This window comes from Scardinius erythrophthalmus (assembly GCF_964197995.2).
Source record: "Scardinius erythrophthalmus genome assembly, chromosome: 25".
NCBI lineage: Eukaryota > Metazoa > Chordata > Actinopteri > Cypriniformes > Leuciscidae > Scardinius > Scardinius erythrophthalmus.
Genome location: NC_138245.1, coordinates 24,084,000 through 24,111,987, shown reverse-complemented (window position 1 = coordinate 24,111,987; position 27,988 = coordinate 24,084,000). Strand labels below are relative to the sequence as shown.

The 27,988-nt window shown below is 36.9% G+C and overlaps 1 protein-coding gene across 8 annotated transcripts in view; it reads left to right on the top strand.

The window, feature by feature from the left end:
• The window catches only part of map4k3a (mitogen-activated protein kinase kinase kinase kinase 3a), a 61,267-nt gene that overhangs the window by 7,683 nt on the left and 25,596 nt on the right, over positions 1-27,988 (top strand). For all 8 annotated transcript variants that reach the window (XM_081356973.1, XM_081356970.1, XM_081356972.1 and 5 more), the window contains exons 2-8: positions 6,786-6,843; positions 20,600-20,690; positions 22,247-22,311; positions 25,261-25,316; positions 25,513-25,560; positions 27,122-27,164; positions 27,459-27,531. In XM_081356973.1, the coding sequence (XP_081213099.1) occupies positions 6,786-6,843; positions 20,600-20,690; positions 22,247-22,311; positions 25,261-25,316; positions 25,513-25,560; positions 27,122-27,164; positions 27,459-27,531 (434 nt within the window). The remainder of the gene's footprint in view (positions 1-6,785; positions 6,844-20,599; positions 20,691-22,246; positions 22,312-25,260; positions 25,317-25,512; positions 25,561-27,121; positions 27,165-27,458; positions 27,532-27,988) is intronic.

Genomic DNA, 27,988 nt, shown 5'->3' with positions numbered 1-27,988 from the left:
TCATATGTCTAATTTTTTATTATATAATACCGGTATTATAAAAATCGTTTTTTATTTATTTAGTGATATCTATCGGCATTATATCAAATATTTTTAGACATATGTCAGTTCCTCTTTTTTCAAGTTGTTTTTTTTCATTGTATGAAGGATTTTCATACCTTTTCTTCCTTGTTTTTGTGACTCATTAGTCAGAGCGAGTCACAGTCCTCAAACCTTCTCCCTGAGGAAACCTTGAAACACCTCGCAGGAGTCTCACAAAAGCTGAGGTCAACGTACTCCAGCCATCACATATTCTTTCTTTCATCACTTTTTGCAGGAAGCAACTGTCAACACCTTTGCTTACTCTCATGTGTTTTATGCCTTCGCGCCTTTTAGAAGTTCACAACAGACTGGATTACACAGTCTCTTTTAATAGAACGTCCTTGCCATCTAGCCTACTTTTGAGCGGCCCCGAGATCTCTGCACAATCTGAAAACTAAAGCAGTTTCAACCTCGCCGCAACCTTTCAATGAGTAAGCAGAAATATAGATCTGCATGACAGAGTGATCCACTGTCCTACAAGTGCGGCCGAGGAGAGAAATTGTATTCTCCCTTTGTGTGTGTGAGCGACTGACATTCTACCTTTGTTTGGACAACAACGTGATTTACTTAATTATCTTTGGCGTTTGGTAGCGGATTTAGAGTTAGACTTATTAGACAGTTAATCGACCGTGTTGTAGTAACGACTCATAAACTGTGTTGTTGGTGGGAGGCTCTGAGGAGGCGGTCGTCTCAGTTTTACTGTGTACATAATCACGTTTTAGCAAGCCCAGGCACGCTCCTGTCGGCGCGCACTAGAATTCTTGATGCATTATGTACTCTGCGTTTAACTGCAATACAGCATGAATAATGAATTCGATGAAATGTTTGATAACACCAGCGCCGGAAAGACATTAGAGAGGAAAACGAGTTGTTTATCAGAGGTCAGTGCCGCATTGGCACAGTAAATTGTTAATACAAGGCATCAAATTTGCCAGGCATTGCAGAAAATGATTGGCCTAGATTCGGCTGGTCGGGGGCCAAGCTTGCAGTGATTTATCCACCTCTCTGTAATTACCTGACATGGCAGCTCGAAGCCCCACTGTGTTCTGCACCTGTTCAGGTGGAGCGCTTGGCTGTTGCTCCGCGCCTTAGCGGACATAGGAGAGTGTGTGCGCGTGTGTTTGAAGTCAAAGGGTTACGCACTAGGAGGCTGAGTTTTAAATTTATGCAATGGTTGTGTGTTTTTGTTAGTTAAAGGGATAGTTCACCCAAAAATGAAAATTCTGTCATTAATTACTCACCCTCATGTCATTCCATAAGATTTTTGTTCATCTTTGGAACACAAATGAAGATATTTTTAATGAAATCTGAGAGATTTCTGTCCCTCCATTGAAAGTCTTTTCACTCAAAACTCTGACAGTCCAAAACATTCATAAAGAGATCATAAAATAAGTCCATATGAATCGAGCGATTTAATCCAAGACGTCTGAAGAGACTCGATCACTATATATGATGAACAGATTTTAATAGGATTTTATTCACACATAAACATTGATCAGCAAACGAAAGTAGCACTCAAATATGGTAAACAGAAGCTCAAGCATGATATCGGTGAATCCGATATAACAAAACTGATACCCGATTATGGTAAAAATGCTAAAATATCGGGAAAAATATCGGTTAAACCGATTATCGCTCAATCACTAATATCATCCCACATTTTCATCCCTGGTGAATCCGATATAACAAAACCGATACCCCATTATGGTAAAAATGCTAAAATATCGGGAAAAATATCGGTTAAACCGATTATCGGTCAATCACTAATTATCATCCAACATTTTCATCCCAAAAAAACAACAACAAAAATCATGGTTAGATATAATAACATGGAAATTTTCCTTGTTGAAAATTATTTACATTTTGTGGCTATACTTTTGAAACTGAGCATTTTAATGTTTACGAATTGATCCCATTCACTTTCTTTGTAAGTGCCTCATGTTACTCTAGAGTTTTGCTTTATTTTAAGAAAAGCAGGACTGAGTCAAAATCATTTTTATTGTAATCAATGTTAGGTGCTGTCGATTGAGCCTTACTTGTACTGAACCCAGACTATTCCTTTAACCCACAGCGTTGTACTTCAACCCATTATCGCAATCCTAAACTTTTCTGAAAGCATAAAGAGGTGTAAAAAGTCAAAGTGGTGGTCAGGATGAGTCACAATTTTTTTTTTTATCCCACAGTGTCATCAGATCCGGTTATGTTGTTGTTGGTTGGTTCCCACGATCCTTGACTTTCACCTTTCTTGGGCCGGTGGTGGGCTCATTATAAAGGATCATTAACACATCATTTTAAACCACACCAGACAATATGATTTGCCTGATTGCAAGGCGAGGTATTGACCGCTGGGCCTGGATGCTTGATGAAGCTATTGATCAGCACTAATCTGCATCCCTCCACCACGTAGACACAAGCAGATTATCCTGGAAAGGAATTATACTTTGCATTTCACACAGATTTTTTTTTTTTTGCTTATTAATTACAATTTGGCCTAATTAAAAAGCTTGTGAGTCATGATATGTAATTTAAACCAAAAAAGAAATATTATGCATGGGAAAAGTGCAACTGTGAACATTTTTCATTTTGACTTCAACCGAAAGATGCAAGTTGTTTGTTTCTGGATTACGAATTCTTTTAATTATACATTTTGCTCTGTGGTTTTGCACTGATGAGTCAAAGCAGGGATTTGATTTAATGTGTTTATATTGCACAACATTTCATGGGTTTCGTACATCAGTGTGACACACACCATCCACTCTGTGTTTATAGTCGAGGTTCGATTTCAGCACCTCATATCTTTGAGCTGAAAGGATTCAGCATGTGGGCTTCTTTCAAAGCAGTTCGCAACAGGAATTTGAATATGCGGCGGAGAATCATCAGCCTTCTGGAGGGGAGCTTTCAGTTGTGTTTTAACTTTTTTGACATGCACCTCAGAGTGAATTCTCACACAATCCCGGCAAAGCTGTATCGCTCTTGACATCTTCGCATTAGTTACCCAGGATGCCTCTATGTTTTGCATCATCCTTTTCAGATCATATCACTCTGCTGCTGATGTTTTTCTGACTTGTTTTCGGTAAGTGAAATTTCTTTGAAAGATACTGATTATTAAGCACGCATTAGAATTCTTCACTCGTTCCATTTGTTGACTGCAACTGTCAAGTTAAGGCCTAAATAAATGTTTAATTAAAAGTAATTAAAAAATGGTATATGAAGAATGATGTTGATCAATAAGGATGTGCAAAACAACTTGTTTTCAAAGTCAACTGGTCATGAGTTTCCAGAATGATTAGTTGACTAATCCGTCTTAAGGAGGTCCTGCATAATTAGGTTTGGGTTTGCCTGACCTTCTAAATTTGCATTAGTACATTAAAGGTGGTATCAGCGATTTCAGGCCCAAACATAAATGATCACATTCATCTAATATTTCGCTAGCTGCCCGCCCCATAAGCATGCTGTCAAAAAAACGCGTCTCTCTAGGTAGCCTAGGCTCTGAGATCTGCACACAAAAACAGTTGGTATCAACATCACTCAAAACCAAAATAAATAGTGTTCCAACCAATCATCGACAGGGGCGGGTGTTGTGAGGTTTTGCGCTCGTGCACGGCTGCCTATGACGGCTGCACGCGAAAACCTCACAACACCCGCCCCTGTCGGTGATTGGTTGGAACACTATTTATTTTGGGTTTTGATTATTTGGCCAAACAGACTGAAAACAGCTGTTTTTGTGTGCAGATCTCAGAGCCTAGGCTACCTAGAGAGACGCGGTTTTTTGACAGCATGCTTATGGGGCGTGCAGCTAGCGAAATATTAGATGAATGTGATCATTTATGTTTGGGCCTGAAATCGCTGATACCACCTTTAAGTCGTGTTCTTTCGTTCACTCTTTCGCCCGAATGGAAGTCTCTCGAGATGTTTTTTTAAAAGTTGGACTAATTTTACCTTGACAAAAACAATGCTTGTAGCGAGACGTTCAAAAAAGTGTTGTGTTTGTATTTCAATATAATCTTACATTAAATGGGCATCTTTGACCATGGCAACTGTCTCTGTTTTTCAGCATTTTCACCAAGAATATTGTGTTTTCCATGCAATGCCAAATACAAAATGTAACTTTTAAAAACGCTGCATCTCACCATTTTTCTATGGCTGTTATATTACAGCAAAACTCATAATCGTGATTATTTTGGTCAATATTGAAATCACTATAATTTAACGCAGGGTGATATGCTTGAAATCTTATTTCACAATATGAGTAAGTTTAGATTAATTCTAATTATAAAAGTAAGTTTTGCAGTTTCACAATTATTTATACCAATTTGATTCTTCAGCAAAAACTAATACTAGGTTAACTAAAAAGTCCTCAAATAGTTAATAAAGACAATAAAAATAAAAAAACAGAAGGAAATACAAATACAATAGAACAAAGATAGAGCAAATTAATATGGGGAACAGTGTCAGTGTACTTAATGCGCTTTTAATAACTTTTAATATCAAGCACGTCCCACAGGTTAGTAACGGGAAACTGCATTTTGCGACAGTCACTGATCTAGCTGATACGAGAGGCTTTTCACTGGAGAAACATGTTCATAGTTTCTATTAGGGCTGCATGATATATAAAAAAAAACTGGCATTGGGATATTTAGTTTTTCTTCGATATATATTGCAATATGACTTAAATAGCTCTGTTTGAAAAGAATGAATCATTCTAGAATAATTGGGGTGATTTTGTAGGGGAGTGAATCCGCATAGAAAAAAATTCCAAATTCACAAGCGTTCGCACCAGCACCTGTTATTTTTAAACATCTGTGTTAACACACAGTTTATAGCCTACATATTTACTCCACAATCTAACTCCATGAACAGGGAGAACAGCGATAGATGGACCGACGCCGAAGTCCAGACACTTCTCAACCTTTCCGTTGAGGAAATCCAACGCGACTTTGAAGAGACCACCAAGCCAAACATGATTATGTATTTCTGCTCAGCTAGAGATATTGGGCATCAACAACACGACAAATGCTATAAATCTTTTTCGTATAGTTTACTTTCTTAATAATAACGTATTAGATAACACTGTTAAAACGATCATAAACTAATGAAGAGAGTTCTCAGCGTTGTCAAAATAGAAGTCCCACACAACAACCAGAGCAGCAGGACACAAGTGACGACTTGTGTCACTTCAGAGTTCCTACTGGCGGTGCGAATGCTACCAGAAAAATTGCCCTAGGGAAAATTTTTGTTCTCTGGGGACCACCCTGGTGACTAGTTCCTATAACTGAGGTCCCATAGCTACTCAGTGTGAAAGCCCCTAGAATGAAACCACACCGCTGGCGCTGTGACGGAAAGGAAGGTGCTTAAAGAAGACAATAAAAAAATAAAAATTATTTGAAAATAAAATGACTAATAAGAACATAATCCGTGGTGTGAAAGCCCTCAAACACGTCCATCTGAATAAATAAGTTGGCATGAAATGTAATTTCACCATATCTATTTTCTAAATGCATGTTAATTGATCTTATAGTGAATGATTCATCCATGCATTTGTTTCATTTTGTACGAAGTTCTTTACAATACGGAAGAAAAGATCTGACGCTACTTTCTGTTCGAAGATGTTTTCCAAAGGGTTTTACAGTGAAATTTTTTTTTCACTGTAAAGCGACAGTGAGCAACTTTTTTTTGGATATTTATATGTGGTCAGTGGATGAAAACTTCTACTCCCTGCAGCCCAAACAAACTGTCAGTGAAAATGTAGACTCTTTAATTTGACATTTTGTCATTTCTGATGCTTTTTTCACACAGATTTTTCTATCAAAGTGCACTTCATTAGTGTATTGTTACTATGGGACATCGTCAGCCGTGTTCTGACCGGTAATACTCGGCTCAGCCCCCCCCCGTTTTCACTGCTGCCAACGCCTAGCTGTCAGATCTCACGCTGTTGCTAAGAGAGGGGAAAAGAAATATTTTGACCACTTCGCTGATGACATCTTAATTGAATCCGGGCTAATTTTGTGTAATGTTTTTCCTGCTGCCACATCGTGATTAAATAATGTCATGATGGACTGAACAACATTTTTTTTTGTAGCCAAAATGAGTCTGTCCATTGGTGTGGATATTGAGGATGTCATATTCCCCCCCCTCTTGATCAGTAAAGCAGTCGTTGTTTGTATTTAGTTTTTAAAGGTGATGAAACTCTCTCTTGAATCATGAAATACATGAGCCTCTGCCCATGTGACTATACAGATTTGCGGCAGGCAGATAAATTAACATTCTGCTCTACGAGCACTGATCAGCGGTCTTTTCAAAACAGCAAGAAAATGCACAGTCCGTATTGACACAATGCTAATGCAGTATGCATCCATTCGATTGCATGTTAACCCTATTTAAACCTACAATTTAGTTACAGGTATTATTGACAATTAAACTATTGAATATCAATGTTAAAGGAAGGCTTTAAGCTTATTCCTACCCAATACCTGATTTGCAGAACCACATGCTAATCATAATTTTATGATGCTTTTAGCCACTCATTTTTCAATGTTTAAATTCATTCCGCAGAATTTTGAAGATTTTCCCCAAAAAATGCAAAAGAAGTCTGCAAAATCAGGGCCTGCTGATTGCTCTGATCACATCTGAAGTCTTTCAAGCTTAATAATAGTTATTAACATTGAGACGTCTGTTGAATAAGTGCTGTTGTTGTTCTCTTTCAGGCTCGTAATGTCACTACAGGAGAGCTGGCTGCTATCAAGGTCATTAAACTGGAGCCAGGTAAGAAAATCTCTTCCCTTTCAGACGAAACCGATTTTGTTATCATCTGGTGTCTGTTATGTGATCTATTATCATATTCTCTCTCCATACACTCCTAGGCAGACTATTTTAATTCATTTAGGGCAGTTATTTCAAATCTGGGGTCTTTAGGGGGTCTTCAAGCTGATTCCAATGGTGTACTTGAGAAGATTTAAATTTAGCTGTTTAAAACAGAAATTGATTTGTATTACATTTTACATTTTTACATTTTTTTTAAAGTACCTAATTATGCCCCCCCCCCCCCCCCCTGAAAAATCTAAAATATTAATTAAAAAATCTGGGGTTTTTAAGCAGATTTTAAGCAGATTCCCATGGTGTACTTGACATTTCTAGTTACTGATGAGTCTGTAGGGGTACGTAAGACAAAAGAGGTTTGGAAACAATAATCTAGGAGCTGGTATGGTGTAGTAGCTAATGTTTAGGATTGGTGTGCAGACATTTGTTGGCTTGAACTCTATGTGGAGTGAACCATGTGCTTTCACCAAGTGTCCTTGAGCAGGGCACTTAACTGCTTAGAAGGTTATTCTAAGGGGACATTACCTGTAGTAAATGTACTATACGTCACTTTGGATAAAAGCATTTGCTAAATGACCTCTTACTTCCTTACTAAATGAGGGGAAAAAACAAGAACTTTGCACTCAGTCAATAGTCGTTTGGAACATTCATTCTAAGTTTCTTCCTCGTTCATCTTGGTGTTAGGTAATTGTTTACTTTTTTCATGCAAATCAAATATTTGAACAAGTAAAAAAAAAAAAAAAATTAATACAAAAGTGCTGTAGACCCATCATGTTTCAAAGTTAGGATACCATCCTCTGTGTCCAGATGCACAATGGAGGTTTCACGCTCTGATCAAGGGAAACCCAGATTATTTATGTCAGTGAAAAAGCTTTTGGTATAAAACCCAGACCAAAGCAGGAGATGACATCAAATGGGGTCTGGGGTTTGATATGGTTTGACAATATTGAATATCATTGTCACAGTAAAGCATGTACCTGTTTTATCCACCAGCCACCTGGATTGATGAATGACATTTTCTTGCCTTAAGGAAACCAGTGAAGTGCGTCTTTCATTTAGATTTTTTTTAGCGATTCTCTTTGTGTTCTGTTTTGCTGTGCCAGCAGTAACTGCAGGAACAATAGCAGACCTCAAACCTTTTTTTTTTTGCTGGTTTGAGATAAAACCCACAGCCTTCTCCTTCTGATGGCTTAACTTCCCCAGCATGTTCTTTAAAAAATTTTTTTTTATGTCCAGTTAAAGTTTCACTTTGTGAAATTAAAGTAACTAGAACAAACTACAACTGGTAACCAAAGTTTGTTGTGTGTCCATACCTTGGTTGGTTGGTAATGGTTCACCCCACAATTTTTATGATACTAAACTTATAGGCCTGTTTGTTTTGCAATGAGAACGATTAAGTTACTTGGTTTAAACATTGACTTAGAATTCAGTAGCCACTCACATTCATAGATGCAGATGCACACAGTGTATTAGTCAGCTTTCAGCCTCCATAATTACTACATGCCTTTCATACCAGAGACGAGAGAGAATGAGAGGAGAATGGGGGTTTCTGGAGGCCCTGCGCTTTGCTTTCTCAGCTATAGTTCGAGATAAGCGAGGGTTTGCATGTGTTTGTGTGGCTTTTCGATGCCCCTGTTGTAATAGGATGCGTTGCCGTGCCAGATATCTGTTAAGCGGGGGTTTCATATGTAAGGGCTAGATTTAGTCTGAGTGTTTTAGAAACACCTGCTCAGGCTTGTGCCCAAGCTGTTAGTTTTGAACGGGCGGGAAATATAGTGTAAACAAATTGCAAATATTATTGAAGAGTATGGAAAAACAACCATTAACTTTTAAAAGTTGACTGATACATGCTGCTGGATCAGTTTTTAATTCTTGGTTCAGATCTGAATGGGTGTCTTTGAATGCAAGCTAGAAAACTATAAATTTGATCTTGATGCTGCAATATGCTAGTCATAGCTTTCAGATTAATTATATTTCAAACTTCGATCAGAACAACAGCATATTTGTGTCAAGTGAAATGTTAGTTTTTATGGGATTGAAAAATGCTTTGATGCCTTTCTATGACAACCAGTAGTGATCTAATATGAGTATCTATCTGTCCGTCCGTCCGTATATCTGTCTCCATCTATTTATCTAATAGATGACAGACAGTTGTCTATCTCTGTGTTTGTTTGTCTATCTATCTATCTATCTATCTATCTATCTATCTATCTATCTATCTATCTATCTATCTATCTATCTATCTATCTATCTATCTATCTATCTATCTATCTATCTATCTATCTATCTATCTATCTATCTATCTATCTATCTATCTATCTATCTATCTATCTATCTATCTATCTATCTATCTATCTATCTATCTATCTATCTATCTATCTATCTATCTATCTATCTATCTATCTATCTATCTATCTATCTATCTATCGTCTCTCTGTCTGTCAGAAAAATAGATAGATAGACGGACAGACGGATATCCATCCATCCATCGTTGTCGAGCAAATGAAGGCTGCTAACTACTCGTACATGTATAGTAGTCATGTGCCCCAAGGGCTGTCCTTTATAATGTCTCGTTAATTGTGTTGGTTTGCAAGCAACGTGCTGCCAAGATAAACAAAATGAATCAGTTATTAGTCCCACATTTACCTTCACCTCTCTGGCGAGTTAGTATGAAGTCAGCCTAATTAGATAAGGATATTAACATGAATGTCCCATGGATATGTTTTATGGTGATGTCTTTGTTCTTCTTTGACATTAATTTACAATTCTGATTAACATGCAGAGTTTCTTCCTGACGCATTGGACCGCATAGCCGTTTTTGCTGTTCTAACTCATTAATGTCTCTGAGCTGGCCTTTACGAATCATGGTGGGGGAGGACAACACACACTTTCAGGATAGGTCTCCTCCCTCTCCGGCACTGTGGGGATCAGGACATGGCTTTGATTTTTGGCTCATTAGTTTCACATAATCAACAGGGGATCGTCTAAAAAGACCCAATAAATGGGTTTGCAAACAGACATGCCAACACAGACATCGAGACCTGGGGAGAGTTTATGTAGGGGTGTTCAGTGACGTGTTGATGTGCGGTGAGATTCATTCTTGGCCTGAGATGAGAGGCGCAGTGACCAGGATTCAGCTGGATGTGCTCTTATTTCTCTGTGTGTTGTAGATTGGTTGGCTCGAGCAATGTTGGTCTCATGCATTTCATTCAAAATTGATGACTCTATGATATTGGACTTCAGAAAGGAGCAATTTGCCACTTTGAAACAGGCCTGTAGAGGGAATCAATTTTGGGTGTCTTTTTCAGCTTCCTTCTTGGTTTGTGCTCGTTTGTGTGTATGCGTGCTCACACATCTGTATTGTGTGCTCGGACGTTTGTGTGAATAGGCAAACATTGGCCTGGATGTGTGTGAGTTTGTGCACCTGCTTCTGTGTATTGCTGAACAGCAAAGGCTATTCTTACCATAAAAAGAAGGGCGACCTCATGAGCAAGCACTTACCCTGCCTTGCCTTCCCTCTTAATGTCAGCTTGTTGTGTAGCATATTCACAGTGACAAGCTGTAGAAAGTGTGGCGAGGCAAAATGTTCTCTGCCGACCAAGTGTGGACACTTAAAATCTACTGTTTCACCTCTCTGCTTCAGATTTGTTCTTCTTGGATGTAGAAGGATAGGCGGAAAACCTTGATTTCCTATTATTTCTGTTTTTCATTACCAGTTAATATAATTGGCTGATGTTGATATAAGTGAAAGTAAAGTTTGATATGGAACATAATACGGATGCTAAAATATGTACTGAAGATGCACAAGATCCTATTCTCTATGAAGATTCACTTGTCATTCGCTATGCAAATGTGGTTGCCAATGCCATGTTTGCCAAGGTTTTCAGTGCGATGTTATGCTATAAATATATAAATGCACAATTTGCAGTTCAGCATGTGCATCACATATTAATTGTAAGCTTTAAAACTTGAGTGAGTTCATTCATTGAAGGACTATTCAATTAAACCAAGTGTGAAAGCACCCTTAAGGCCCGTACACACCGGGATGAATATCGGCGCGCGTTATTCGCCAGCGTTTTTCAACGTGTTTTTTGTGTTCACACCCAAGCGATTTTCGCTGATGATGAGCCGAGTTAACATGCAAATTCATTCCCTGACATTAGATGGCGCTTAATACCACTCCATAACAGTTCTCTTTTATCAAGATTTTTGTAGTCGCTGTCGCGTTTGTCACAGTTCTTTATGTTCCGACACCAACGAGACCAGAAGCTCTACATTCATCTTGCCTTGCATCTTCCTCATCTTATTTCTTCCTGGCAGTGTTTAGATGCTACTCTGCATATATCTTCTTCGCCATTACGTATGTGTGCTCGGCAAGACCGTTTTGTGTTTGAGCGCCCCCAAGTTGTGTTTTACTGTAACTTCAGAAGCTCCAGACACGTGAGCAAAAGCGCCAATCTCATTGGTCGGATAGTTTTTGACGCGGCGCGTCAAACCAAAAAAACGAACCCGAGGCGTTTTAAAAAAAATGATGCTTTTACGCGTGGCATTTTTCGTTTTTTTGCACACGCATTTTTGCACACTCACATTGGCGCCCTTTGTTTAGTTACGAGGCGTTAAACGTCGGCGAATATCGCGCGCGAAATTCGTCCCGGTGTGAACAGGCCTTTAGTCAGACCAGTTACTTAAGTTTGAGACTTTTTGTATGATTCATTAAAATAACTATAGTTTCTAAGTCTGTTACACCACCAAAGCTTTTTTTTTCCAGAGGCTAGCATATTTTTCCAATTGTTTTCAATGGGAATGTCGCATTTTTTTTTTAACACCAGCAGCGTGACGAGGCACTGAGTGTCTGTTTCATGCTGAGCACTCTGCGTTTTTTTCCAATTGAAGAGTTGAAGACTGTTCAACTTTGGGTAAAATGCAGCGCTCAGCACTGTCACTTTTTACCCAGCCGTCCAATCACAGTGGAGGAGGGATGAGACAAATACCACAGCGACCAACCAGAAGTACAACTGAACAAAATCATTGAAAACAAGATACAGAGCGAATACTTTACATTGTATCAACATTTTTATATTCAAAAACAAACTAAATGGGAAATTGAATACTAGCAACACTTCTGCTAATGTTTCGTATATAGCACATATAGCGAATCAACTGAAAAAAACGCTGTGCCACCGAGGTTTTGTGTCGCGAGGACAGCTCAACTAAAAGATGTGTTTCTTGCCATTATTTTTTTTTCCTCATTCTTTCTCTTTTTATGTCATCACATTCAATTCAGACAATAAACTCATATTCATAGCTCAGATAAAATATGATTTCTTTTGCCATATAGTGCTAGTGATTCAGCTACCTTTTTATATGACTTTTCTCCCATTTTAATGTCCGCCAGGCAAGAGATGTTCGTTTCATGTGGCTGTGTCTCAAAGTCTAGTGAGCTACCCATCTAGACATCATGTTTGGCCATTGTAGATGCATTTCTGATGTAAAAGATAGTCTCTGATATATTCAGTAGACACAAGTCATCTTACTAGATTTTAAAACACAGCCTATATTTCATCTTCCAACCTGATGTTGAAAAGACAGGACAATGCTCTACCGCTATTCGGAGTGACATTAGGTGTGTGCGTGTTTGCATGCTGTGTCTTTGTTGGCTCTGATTCCCGTAAGACATGTAAAGGGAAGAGAAGGAGCAGGAGTGGAGGTGGGTCTGGTATTAGCCGGCTGGGAGCACTGAGGCACTGCGGGCGTGCAGGGCAATCATTTAAAATGCATGGGCTCGGAGGTCGGCGGCCCTCAGAAATGTCACTCGCTGTAATGGGAGGGGAGAGTGCCAGAACCCAGAGTCCCTACAGAGTCAGATGCGTGTGTGTTTAATGCATGTGTTGTGTTGGATGGTGTGTGTGTGTGCAGTATGGAGACTTGCATCACGGCAGGTGCAGCTGGTTCTCTGTCAACAAAGAGCTTTAGAAAAATATGCTGCTGATGTATGCACAATATTAGGGAAAAGTGGGTCCAAAGTCCTACAATGGGAAAACACAGGCTAGATTTACAGACCTACGAAACAAATCGATGTTACAAAATGTGATTGATTGTGACAGGGGCCAATATGCAAAAAATATTTTCCTCCAGGAAGCTATTCAGGCATAAGGTAATGTATTTTCGTTGCCTGTCAGCTGTAATAAAGCATTTAGACGCAGTGATGGAAAAATTGAGAGTAAATGATCAGGACAAGAATGTATTCTTACATTTTCCCCATATGATTGATAGTCCATTATTTTGACAAAGTAGATTAATTGGCCAATATTTTGAGATTATTAAAATTAAATTAGGATTGAAAGAATTGCTGAAGGCTTTGTTCATACAGTCATACTGATGGCAACACACATACAACTGATTCAGTCTCCTCTCACTCGTGATAGATTCCAGTAATGCCATTTGACCATTGTGAAGGATAATCATTGTATTTTGATCAATATGCAGCCTTGGTGAGCATAAGAGACGTCTTTCAAAAACATAAAAAAATCTTACCAACCCCTTACTAAACTTTTGGACCATGATTCCACTCATACAGCACACATCAACCAACATTTGGCTGAATCCTGTAAATGTAAAGTAGACACTTTTGTTAAATAATGTGCTTGCTATACTGTATCTCATAACTAGTTGTGTATTGAATATTTTTTATATTTAGCTACTGCTGCTGTTTGAATGTAGTTCTGTTAGTTCTGCAATCTGTCAACTGCCTTGTCTTGATAATGGTTTTTTTTTTGTTGATAAACTTGATAAAGTTCGAGTTTTTGAAGTTTTAAAAAAATATCTCATTGTACATTGTAACCTAATTCAGTGGCTTTATTCCAAAGCTGCCCATGTAGAACAGTCAAAATTGACAAGCAATTGAAAGCAATATATCTTTCATCTTCATATAACACTTGACATCAGAGATGGGTGTTTTAATAAGCATTGAAAATCTGTGGCAAAATGGGACTGAAAACACACCCGTTTGGGGACATGAGTGCTAATGGTGACCAAACCTCTGTTAAATGTGTGAGACTTAAGGAAATACACCCCTCATACCAATCAAGCTCTTTTAATCCCCACCCTAGAACACACACACTATCTCACTTTAACACTTACACACATTCTGTCACGTCAGCGGAGCTGTTAGCTGTGCACACACATATGCGCGCTGACACGCATGTCTAATGGAGTGACAGTTGAGCGCCTCTCCCTGACAGTCTCTGTTGCTATCCAACACCTACAAACATGCCCAAGAGCACAAACTTGTCCCATTTCTGTATGCGATGACATGCTTTAATGAAATTTATGCATGAATTATTTGTTATTATTCAGATTTTTTTCAGTTTGAACAAAATCGTGACGGTGCTCGTTGCACCTTACAGTTGCATTCAAATTCTGGTTCACAATAATTGGAAAACAATAGCTTGAAAAGTTGGAGGTTTTTCTCTGGTACAATAGAGCTCTATTATGTAACGCATATTAACTGGACACGTCTGAAAAACTATATATTTAATTTATAATTTTTTCTTTGTAGTGTGATTTGAGCTGGAGAGACCACATTTATGATACCATTTGATGTCATATTGTACTGCTGATGTTATTGAAAATGTTATTGAAATGGAGATTCAAGTCAATAAGAGCTTTCTGATATTATTATATGTAAAAATCTGTCTCGAAAGTTTGTTGTGTCCTATAGAACTTGGGTCTGGTGGACTGACCTGTACAGCAGCGTCATCTTTTGTTTTTTTAATGGGAATGAAAGCGAGGCTGTGAGGGATAAGCATACATCTCTTCAGTGTGTTGTACTGTTATTTAATGTGTTTTTGGTTTGTTCTGATGACGAAACACTGCAAAAATATCTTTCCGAGAAATTTCAGTAGACAAAAAAACCCCAGAGAGTATGAGCTGTGGAAAATTAGAAGTGATCTAGAAGCTTTATACAGCGGATGCCATTGAAAACACGGCAAGTCCATCCCTCACAGTCTTGCTTTCATACATAAGGTCTGGGTCTGGTGGACCTCTATAGATTCATGGAGCCGTTTCTAATGGCGAGATGCTTAAATATTGAAAGGTGCATTTTCTTGAAATAATCCTCCGGTGAGGCTACAGTATAAATTCAAAGAACCTTGAAATCTGAATAGGAGTGTTTTGCTATATATATATATATATATATATATATATATATATATATATATATATATATATATATATATATATATATATATATATATATATATATATATATATATATATATATATATATATATATAGTGTGTGTGTGTTTGAGGCTTTACCTCTTAAAGGTGCAGTAAGCGTTTACTGTTGATATTTAAACACTGTTGATATTTGAAATCAACTAAAATAAACACACCCCATCCCTTCATTGCTCCGCCCCCAAAATGCACAAACATGCAATGCAAGCTTTATCATAGCTGAAACAAAGCTAAATAAGGGTTAGCGAAAAATAAAGTGAAGATGAGGAACAAACGACAAGGAAGAACAAAAAATAAACACACAGTACACAAGAGGACATACAATCAAGAGTTGGTCGCCAGCAGCACATCAGCTTCAGACGATCAATGACACTCAAAACTGTCCTGTTACTATAGCTAACATTACAATTGCATACCTTGGTTCTGTTAAACAGCAAAACCAATGTTACTCATGTATGGAGCAGAAATAATGCAGCCTTGGCATCCGTTTTTAGGTCTTCCCACTTAGGTCTCTCCAGCGCTAATTTATGTTTGTTCATAATAATTAATTTATGTTTGTTCATAATAAATAATAATTGAACTTTACCGTTACCTTTTGAAATATATTGTATGTTGAGAAAACAAACCAAAAGTTTGATGGTTTATCTAAATATTCGTCCAGTCTTAACCCCTTTATCATTATTAATATTATTATTATGCCTCTCTCAGAAAACCATCTGCCTTGACTAGCAATGGGAAAGACTGCAAAACTTTGCTTATCAAGCCATTCCATTGTAGTCCTTAAAGTCTGTTAATTTATGCCATTATTCTTTTTTTTAATATCTTTTATACCATGGTGATTAATAATTTTGAACTGGGCAAGAACAATTTGCTCAAATGAGTCTTTGTCTTTGGATCAGAATCAATGGATGCTTGCAGTTGTTGTTGCTGTGAGTTTGGAGTCTGTTTATTATCTTATTTCTCTCTAATTAGTTGTAATTTAAGCCCACTTTTTTGTTTTATCATTCTCTGGTGGTACACAGAGAAAAATCCCACTGATCACTGTTCCTTTTCTGTGTTATCTGCAGCCTTGCCTCGTGTCCATGTACAGTAATGGAATTTCGTTGGGAAATTTACCAGACCTCTAGATGGGCTTCAGCACTTCACATAGAAAGGCAGCCAAGTTTTTTTTCTTCTTTTTTTTTAGTGTGGCTCTTATCTGTCCATTCTCAAATCAATACACACTTCCCCCCTTGTCTGACCAAAGGCAGACACTCATAAATACACTAAAGTACATACTACACTTCTCTTGAAGGGATAGTTTACCCAAAAACGAAAATTGCATTTATTTAGATAATCGTTCATATATATGTGTAAATAAAAGCCTAAATGATATCTGTTTATCATATAAAGCAATCGTGTCTCTTTAGAACCACTCGATTCATGTCGATTTATTTTATGATCCCTTTAGGAACATTTTGAAGTAGGGCCGCAAGGACGCGTTGACGTCATTGATTACGTCGACTATGAAAATACGTCGACACGCATGAAATGCGTCGACGCGTCACATTAATTATTTACGTTTAAATATCGAGTAATGGCGGCTTCTGCTTCATGGTGAAAATGACAGACCCCGATCATCCAAAGTATGGGAATACTTAAAACTACGTTTTTTAAAAGTTATGCACATGTAGACTGGAGATCTGCACTCCTGCACTCCTGGAGTGCATTTTCAGACAAGTTAATTGAGTAAATCATACTCCCACTACGGTAATTAATAACAGACTATATTAAACACATTTCCTAAATAGGCCTGTGACTGTATCTTACATTTTATGAAATAGTCCCATTAGTTAAAAATAAAGCTTAAAATGCTTCCTGTTCGCATATTTCATAATAAAATGACAATTATCCTTTCTGAAATACATTTTTTTTTGTCATCATTCATAGATTTCATGTTTAAATAATATACAGATGCACTACCCTCTTCAAAATACAGCTGATATTTTGTTGTACTTATTTACTGTAAAGTTTGCCAATGGATAAATCAGCTAATCCCAAAAATAATCATTAGATTAATCGGAAAAATAATCGTTAGATTAGTCAACTAATCGAATAAATAATTGATAGATTAATCGACAACAAATATAATAGTTAGATGCAGCCCTATTTTGAAGCATGAGAGTTTGGGTGAATAGACTTTCAATGGAGGGACAGAATTTGCTAAGATTCTATAAAATAAAATAAATCTTTTCCTAAGATGAACGTAAGTCTTACGGGTTTGTAAAAACATGAGAGTGAGTAATTGATGGCAGAATTTTCATTTTTGGGTGAACTAACCCTTTAACATAGCACATATACCGATGATATTCATGTAACTGCTGCTCAGCAGGAGCTTTTTTGCCTTGAAGCTGGACGTTCTACCCATCAGATATGCATAGCTGAAGCCTACACTGTGAATAGTAGGGTAGCTGCTTCCGTTTCCCCTAAATGAGGTAAGAGGCAATACCTCCTGCTGTCCCTCGCAGCGATCTGCCCCATATGAGCAGGAAAATGTCACTGCCTCTGCGGAACGCTCCCTGGATCACTTGCCCCGGCAGGAAGTACGTGTCACCTGACCCCACTGCTGCTACTTCACACTTCCCTCAGGGAGCGAATGTCTTTTGCACAGACCTACACTTAAAGGACATTATGCAAAACTTCTCAAAGCTTCTCCTTCCTTTAGTCCGTGGGTTTGGAATTAAAACATTCCTCGGAATTGGTCCTGAATTTAACAAGCAAACTTCACACTCACAGTCCCTATATTTTTCATTTCAACATTTACCGGTAATTTCATTTCATTCCGTAATTTAATTTCATTATTTCATTTCATTTCAGTATTTCATTGCATTGCATTGCATTTATTTAGATAATGGTTCATATATATTAAAAAACAATTCCCACAACTTAAAGGTGATATTTTACCCTGTTTGCACATTATTTTTGCTGTTTTATTTTTGATTTTGCAATAGTGGGGCAGAAATTACTTTAATTACTCAAAATAGTTTTTATTCATTTCAGAATAGTTTATAGTTACAGTAAAACTTAAGCCCGAAGTATACTTTATTTTTTTAAGTGTACGGTAGCATATTATGCAGGTGAACTTGTAGCCTTTCAAAGTGTTCTCCATTTAATAGCGTGTGTGAATGCAGATGGGTGACACATGCGCTCTAGAAACTTTTGTCTTTGTATATACATAGAATACATAGTATTCGAAATACAGTAGGCGAAAAGTCTCCAAATAGGCTACTACTACCGCCGAGATCCTGAAGTGTGAATTCGGTTGACACTTTACAAGGGAGGGGATTTATGAATGGAATTGAAGCGACGCAACTGACGCTGGTTTTTCACGTGACAGTAGCAACATGGCGGATGAAGTACGTCCAAATTTCCCATATTCGTACTAAATAGAGGATACTTTTTTTAACGGTCGCAAAGTAAATTCAAATGTAGTACCTACTCAGTACGCGAGTAGGTACTACATAAACAAATTTAATGTGCATGTGCCACCTGCTCATAGAATGTAAAGTTTGGGCTTTAATGTGATGGTATCAGATGATAATACCATGGTACTGTATGTTTTACATTTACATACCAATGTTTTTACTCAAAGAATAACATAATGAAATCATGGTCGATTCCAAAATGTTCCACTTTGTACTGTTTTGTAACTAAATACTAAGTGACCTTTCATCTTGTAAATGCGATTATTGGTGCCTGCACCCAGCTTGGGCTGTTCAGTTTAATGGCGAATTACGCAAGTTAAAATATTTATCTCTGCCCCTCTATGTGGGAGTAAAGAGTGTGTTGCTAGTGTCAGTGGGAGAGAACAAGGAAAAACCGTTAAAAAACTTTTAATGAGCCTACAGCTTCCATCATTAAGCAAGCAGTCACAACAAAGTGACTTTGTTCTCTTCTGCTCTCCTCCATCTCTCAAAATCTGTCTCTCCCTCTCTCTTCCTCCTTGTCTCGCTCTCCGCTCACACACACAGACACACATTTACAGAACAGAGCCAGAGATCAAGGTCAGCTCAGATGGAGTCGAGCCAGAAGCCCCCACACAAGCATTATGGGTGATTGCCTTCTCGTGTCACCCATCAGCTGAGATCACATCACTTCCAATAAGTTAGCAGAATTTCAGATATTCAGTCTCTCTCTGTTACTTTTGTCTTTCCCCTATTTGTTTTTCCATCTCCTCCTTTTTCTTTTACAGCAACAAATAAATGTCTCTGAAGGAAGAAGGCCCTTGCTCATGCTCTTGGCTTTTAAATAAGCTGAGCTAAAATACCTGAACTTTACCGGGTTGAGAGAGAAAGGAAGTTTAGAATGGGGTGTGAATCTCTCCATCAGCAGTTGGAGGGGAAAACCACAGCGATGCATCAGGGGTCTGATGCTTTCTGAATGCTAAAGAGAGCCCAATGCTTTATAGGCACTATATACATAAGCGCCTGACCCTCCCCGTAGTCTTATGCATGATTAAACAAAGCATCCAATCCTTCGATTTGAAGCTTTCATGAGGAGTGGGTTTGAATTTTTATATGGATCTGCCTTATTTAGAGGTGTTTTCTGAGACATGTGTCACTGTTACTTCTGCAAACCCCTAACCCTTAAAAAAGTGTCCATTTTAATCATCTTAAAATGTCCAGGAGAGTAAAAATTCCATGTACTTTTTAATATATTTTTTTATAGATGTTTTCTTTTACTGTCATTTTCACTGAAGAATATAATTTTATATAATTTTAAATTATATTTAGTGCTTTCAAATCGATTAATCGTTAATCGCATCAAACATAAGTTTTTGTTTATGTAATAGGATATGTGTGTGTGTATATATAAATATAATACATGTATAGATTTGACTGCACTAATTATATTATATTACATTAGAATTTCCTACCATTTAAAGGTCATGTTACATTTTAACCTGTTTTTAAAAAGCCTACTGTCATTATTTATTTTCTCAGAATTTGTACTGTTATTTTCACTGAAGAATATAATTTTAATTTGCATTATTTTATTTATTGTTTAAATGTGCGTTTTGTTATTTTATTTTGATAATAGTTAATTTATATTATATTGCATAAATTCTTTTATATATTATTTGCAATTGTAACCTGTTTTAAAAAAGACAACTGTCATTATTTTTGTTATTTTGGTGATGCTACTTCGGAAATTACTTAAAGCAATCAAAGATTACAGTTACAGTAAAACTTACTGTGATGGTATCAGATGGCAATGCCATGGTGCTTTCAAATATACCATGGTATTGTGTTTTCCATTTACATACCAGAGTTTTTACATTTTACTCAAAGGAATACCATGGTAATGAAATCATGGTAGATTCCAAAGTGTTGTACAAAAACACTTTTTCATCAACATGAATGAATTAGCTGAATAATGTTTACACGCTCACCTTGTCCCCATCTTTCTGTGTTTTCCCTGGACAGGCGAGGACTTCGCAGTGGTTCAGCAGGAAATAATCATGATGAAAGACTGCAAGCACTCTAACATTGTGGCCTATTTTGGTAGTTACTTAAGGTATAGTAATGACCACTTTCCTGACCACCCTTTTACTGTTCTCCGCTCTCTCCTTACTTACCCCTTCTTTCAATCGCTCCCCTCCTGCTCTGTCAGTTCCTATTCCTGTCTAAGGCTGTTGAGTTGACACTGTGCTCTGTTGGCTGTGTCTCTCAGCTGCACTGCAGGAACAGCCACCTCGGTTTCTGATAATTGTACAACCTGTGCCTATGAATTGTGTTTTAAGCAAGGTAGATCTCATTTGATTTTGGTGGCAAAAAGCAGGACTTTAACATTGACAGTATGAGGTTTTCTCAAAGTTTGGTATTACATGACACCTTCATCGCCCACCAGGGATCTACAATCTTTAATTTCAAGACTAAAAGTAATTAAAAATGTTAGAAGGTTAAGCTAAAATGATTTAAAAAAATCATTTTAATGCATCCCTCAGTTTGAAAACAAACCGAAAATAGAAATGTGAAGGTTGTTATTTCTTCTGGCTAACTTCTTGGTGAATGTCTTGTTTCATGTTTTTCTCTGTGAACAGTTTTTGATTACATTAGTCTCATGTAAACATGTATAACCTAATGTTAAAGTCTTCTGGTTATAGTATGGCTATAAAATTGTGCATTTATCCTAGTACAATGTCTCATATAACTTTGGGAAAATAGGTATAATAGATACCATATAGATACCAGCTTCTATTTTACTTTTTCTGTGTATAAATAAACTACCATTCAAATATTTGGGGTCAGTAAGATAAAAAAAAATATGTATATAAAAATATATATATATATTTCAATGGATCAAAAGTGAAAGTAAATACATTACATTTATAATGTTGCAAAAGATTATTTCAAATAAATCCTGTTCTTATGAGCTTTCTATTCATTCAGATTCTTTAGAATCCTGAATTTCCCATAATTTCTTTCAACATTGCCAATAATAAGAAATGTTTCTTGCACACCAAACAATCATATTAGAATGATTTCTGAATATGATTATGTGACACTGAAGACTGGAGTAATGATGCTGAGAATTCAGCTTTGCCTTCACAGGAATAAATTACATTTTGAAATATTTTACAATAGAAAAGTTATTTTAAATATTAATAATATTTCAGAATATACTGTTTCTGCTGTCACTTTGATCAAATAAATGCAGCCTTGAGCATAAGACACATCTTTAAAAAAAAAAAAACATTTATATATCTTACTGACCCCAAACTTTTTAAACATTTATATTAATTCTGAAGTTTGAACAAATTGGACGTTACTGTGCAGTGAAGTGTCTGAAAACGCCACTTGATTTTATCGTGGTCTTCCTCATAGCTGTAGGCAACTTAGGCAGTATATCTCTTAAATATTAGTCTAGACATTAGGCACCTTGAGAAGTGGAGAAGGGTGTTTTTGATAAAAGCAGGTTGCTTGTGAGTTATGACTGTCTCCTACTTGCTGTGTCATGACCCAGAAAAGTGTGCATCCTTCCACTCTCCCTATGGGGCTGCCAGGGGACTATTTCGAGACGCATCGATTGAAATATAATTTGTTGGTGTTTTTCTTTCTCTGGCTTTTCAGGAGAGATAAATTATGGATATGTATGGAATACTGTGGGGGAGGCTCATTGCAAGACATATATCACGGTAAGATACACCATACAGAGGTAAACAATCAACTGCTAACTCAGACTCACTCGGTGGTCAGTATTTCAATGCTGTGCAATATCTCCTTCCCATTCATTATTTAAAGGAACAGTTTGCCCAGAAATGAAAATTCTTTCATCATTTATTTATCTTCACTTAGTTCCAAACCGATATGAGTTTATTTCTTCTGTAAAACACAACATGATTCATGTTGAATAATTTTCTTGGTCAATTTTCTTTCCATACAATTCTTTTCCATGAGGCTTTCGAGCTTCCAAAACGATGCAAAAGTGAATATGTCAAAGAGCGACCTTGTACGTTGTTCAGAATGTCTCTTTTTGCATTCCAAGTGAGAAATTATGTCTCAAATGACATGAGGGTGAATTAAAAACTCACATAATTTTCATTTTTGGGTGATCTATTCCTCTAAAAGTCCCAGTGTAAACAATGTTGATACGATGTTTGCAATGGTTTGAAAGTTCTTCTCGTTTCCGATGCCAGTTTTTACATAAATAGACTTTCCTCTCCTCCAATTAACAATCTGATTCTTGACAGATGGCCTAAATATACAAATCTTTTATTACGTTGGAAAGCGTCCCTCTGTATGTTCCCAGGTGATAAATTTAGCAGAGCTCAGTTGAGTGGCCTGTCAGATCATTAGAGCTCATTTTCACGGCAGCTGTCGGCAGTTCTGTGATTCTCTCTGAGCCTCTGCGTGGGGTGGGGGTAGATGGTGTTATGCCACAAACGTGTTAGCTTAGTGTCCAGCCTCACATCCCACTTTATCTGCCCCCCCGCTGCCACGGTTGCACTCGGCTGTAGGGTCGTAGGCCTGATTAGAGCCGAGGCCGACCGGCTCCAGTCTTCCCACACACAACACATAAAGACATATAGAACACATGAATCAAGTTCTGCTTGGACAAACATGTTTTTAAATAACTTTCTGAACTAGTAAATGATCAAGTAAAGGACATTTGAGGTAAAAAAAAAAAGAAAAAAAAGGATATACTGGACATTTCTGTTGAATGGATGAAAGCCTCTACACCTGTTTGGACGTAATTAAAGAGCAAACCTTGTAAGAATTTGTCTTTAATGCACTCTTTATTCTTTTATCTTTACATATGTCTAACACATATTTTACAGAGGATGGAATATATACACTTTAATTTAAGAAAAAGGAATACTTTCTATTCAGCAAGGATGCATTAAGTTGATCAAAATCACAGTAATTATTTATAATGTTATAAAAAACTAAAATTAAAGCTATTCTTTTGAACTTTCTGTTCATCAAAGAATTCTGAAAAAAAGTATCATGGTTTTCACCAAATTAGTAGGCAGCACAACTGTTTTCAATATTCAATATATTTCTGAAGGATCATGTGACATTAAAGACGCTGTAATGATGCTGAAAATTCAGCTTTGCATCACAGGATGTGTTATAAAATATATTCGAATAGAAAACAGTTATTTTAAATTGTAATGATATTTCACAGTATTAATGTTTTTACTATATTTTGATCAAATAAATGCAGTCTTAGTGAGCACAAGAGACTTCTTTCCAAAGCATTAAAAAAAATTTTAAATGGTAGTATAATTCACATAAAAAAATCTTTTAGTCAATGTGAAATCAAAATTGATCCTATTTAATTTGATGCATGTTTTTGAAAAGAAAAACTTTATCTTTAGCGTCTTTTCCAGCAGTTATAAGAACGGGAAGGAAAGGTTCCAGTTGAGCATGGTTTGTCACGGCACGATTTCAAACCGTTCTCGACATCACCACTCAGGATTGGTCACTTGTCTGTTGCCTGGCTACTAGTTTCACTGTAGCTGACCAAGTGCGCTATTTAAACGAAGTGAACATTAGTTATCAATAAAATTAAAAGAAATATCTGGTCAATATCTTCTATAACGCAGTTGGTATTTACATCTCATACCGTCTGGTAGCTCTTGCACCACCAAGACAACAACTGATGCATTTGTATTAAAATCCAAAGAGCTCCGTTATCAACTCCACAGTCCCACAGTAAATGAAGCCGTCCAACGTAATGGAACGGTTAAGCAACGAGAAAGGTTTGGCCCAACAGTGGAGAAGCGGCTTTGTAAACTTTCATCACTGGTTTAACATACTAAAACAACTTTCCTTTTCTGATGACATCACCATGCCCTCTTATTTTTCATCACTTTACCACTATTTACAGTCCAGTCAAGTCCTGGCATTTTTTTCCTCTGAATATCTGGTTTCACATTTAGAAAGCATCACTTTTCAGAAGTAAAATGAGTTGCGGACACCATTTGATAAATGTAAGACCCTTCTGCTGCCTCTTTCTCTCTCTTCCTTCAGCCCATTTAGTATTCGCTCCTTCCGATTAGCACGTTTCCTGTTTTTTTTAATATTTAAATCAGCAATAAAAGTCTCTATTGACTTAAAAAAGATTAACTTCTCTGTCAGAGGCTTCAAACCGTCAGAAATCCTACATCATTATGGGCAACAGACAGATGAGCTTCTCAGACGCCCTTTGAATTTTCTTTTGCTAAAGTTTCAACGTCTGGTATTTTCATCAGTAGTCCATTTTAGAGTTGTAGGGTAATTCAACTCTATATTTTGTCAGGTTGGAAATGTGTAATCAGTCACATTGGGTTCTTGATAATTTCGTCCTTGGTCTGCTGAATGAAACCCATTAGTGGTGCTTTTGTTAAACTGTCGTTCCAGTGTCGTATGGGAAGGATCAATGTTATATATGTTCTCTTGGTTTAAACAAGTTCAAGCTTAAGATAACTACTCTGCATGCCTCATTTTTCAACTGATGTGTTTGCACTTTTGTCCACATTTTTATATTGTTCGGATCATTACATTTAAGATGTTTTGGCAAATATTCTGGAATTGGATTTTTTCAGATGTACTTAGTAGATTACATTAGTGCTAAATGTACACTAAATTTGTCTCCACAGTTACCGGGCCTCTAACAGAATCACAGATAGCATACGTAACAAGAGAAACCCTTCAGGTAAGCCATTTTACCAGACTCTGTTTTGACAACTGAAGCAATCTGTTGTGACCATGAAAGCTACTTTTAAATTTTTAATGGTAGACATGTGGGCCGATATTTCATAATCCTTGTTGTCTCTAAAAAGGCAGTTTGTTAATGTGTTTTTGAGATGAATATGAATTAAAATGAGTTTTAATCATGGCTTTCATTTCAGGGTTTATATTACCTACACAACAAAGGAAAGATGCACAGAGACATAAAGGTAATGTCATTAATTCTGATTGATTTTAGCTTTTGTGCGTCTAATGAAAGACTCGATCGAATTGATTGATTTAATTGTACTCAAATGGCAAGAAAAAGTTGAGTGACAGCACATAAACCCTAGCCTGGTTCTACCAGACTCTCGTACATTTCATTTGTACAGAGAGTCTGGCCTGGCTCCATTGAGAAACGTTTACTTCCTTGAAGGCGGGTTCTCTGTTAAAGTTCAAAACTATTGGATCTGCCCAGAGTCACTCAGGATCTGCCATAGCCAATCGCTAACGTGTGGTCGTCCGAATGATCAGAGGATTATGTTTAGAATAAGATGTCTGTCTTTTATAAAGTTTATAAAGCGACGAGAATACTTTTTGTGCGCAAAAACAAACAAAAAAAACGACTTTATTCCACTATTCATTTCCTTCTCTCTGTTCCTCGAGTCTTGATAAAGCAGCGCGTCTGTGTGTTGTACGTCACACGTAGGCTCACTATTGGCCGACGCTAGTCATGTGTGTGATCACATCAACGTCATCGTTCTCAGCCACTCCCTCTATTCGCTGATTGGTCCTACAAAAAATTTGTTTCTGGAAACCTAAGAATATACAGCAGTCCCAGACATAGTACTGAAGGAAAATGAAATTGAGCGGAAGTACGTAGGAGGGCGGAGCCAGGCTACATAAACCCACCTCCTGCTACATCTATCAGCAATTCAAATCACTACCAGGTGTAGTTTTTAGCAAAAATTTATGTTTTACCTTGCAATGAAAAACCGTTGTTTTTCACAAGGCAGATCAGTGATTATTTTAGTAAATCTGTTTGGTGTCGCTGACGGCACAGAAATTACACACATCAGCTTTAATGATTCTGATTCATTAATGATTCGTCGTTATTTTTAGGAAATGATTCCTTTAACAATTCTGCCATTATTTTGCAATTATATATGGTGCTGCTAGTGGTGCAGAAATGATTAGTTTAGATTAGTTGCTCCAAGGATTGTATTTCATAGTTTTAATAAAGTATTAACTTCTTTAAAAAAAGATACTGACTCCATACTTTTGAACGGTTGTGTATGTTGGCTGTTCAAATCAACAAATTATTAATAATTTGCACCGTAAGCTGTGTTATTGCTCATATACATTGTCACTGTAAAGCAGTAAATAAAAATAAGCACTCATTACATCTAAAATCTCATGCATCTCATGTGTGCTATGGCTGTTTACAAAAATGCCCTTAGTACCCTTTAATGGCGATTTGGTGAAGCCAGATGTGCAATCACTGGTAAAGAAAGAGAAAATGTGTTACCTGGCCAAAGGGAGGTGTAATTAGTATGACTCAGATGGTGCTTTCACATCTCTGATCATAGATGAAAGCAGGTGTTGAAAGAGATTTTATAGGAGGAAAAATATTTGATTCTGAAGTCTGTCAGATACATTTTTCATTCCATCTTGCAAACCTACCAGTAAAGCATTCAATAATGTGTTATAATTGCAATGTATTATAAATGCAGTGTATACTGTATAAATATTACAGTGTCATTTCATGAAGTGTTTTTCCAATTTAAATAGGGTGCCAATATTTTATTGACGGACAATGGTTATGTCAAGCTAGGTAAGAATTTTTTTTTTTTCCCATTGTGATAAAAGTGTTGGGTAAATGAAGTTACTTACCATGTTACCAGCTCAAATCATTAAAAAAGTGCGAATAGCTTTGTGTTGTTGACTGTGAGCATCCTCGCTGACCTCGTGTTGTCACGTTTGATCTGCTTTGGCATTACACAGCTCTCAAATTTCATAATTCATAAGACATAATTATACACATGGTAGTGTGAGCTGCACACAACTCACATGAGAGGTGTTTGTGGGATTGTAGTAAAGATGATATTTTGTTTCTTTTTCTCCGCAGCTGATTTTGGTGTATCTGCACAGATCACAGCCACACTAGCAAAAAGAAAATCATTCATTGGGACTCCTTATTGGTATACAGCAGTTTTTTTTCTAGCTTTGTTGTGCCACATACACCTTACAATCATACATGCATCCATGCAATCAATTATTTATAATAATAATAATTTATAATAGTTATTTTTTTTTATTATAATAAATGTGGTTTCTATGACCTCAAATTTGTGAAACATTACTCTTAAATGACTATTTAATAAATACAAAAATGGTCACCAGTTGTAAACCCTTCATGTTATACAGTAATATAAATTTTAACCTCATATCGTTATGTTGCATAATAAAAAATCCCATATTATTTTGTCAACTACCTGAAATGATTTTTATAAAGAGACTTTTCACAGTTGAGTCTAAAAAAAAAAAACACAGTTAATCTTTCATAATTCAGTAGTTTCCTACATGGCCACAGAAGCCTTTTCCACAGCTTATGTAACCATCATGTTCCTAAATATACTGTGAGTGATGATGTGGTCT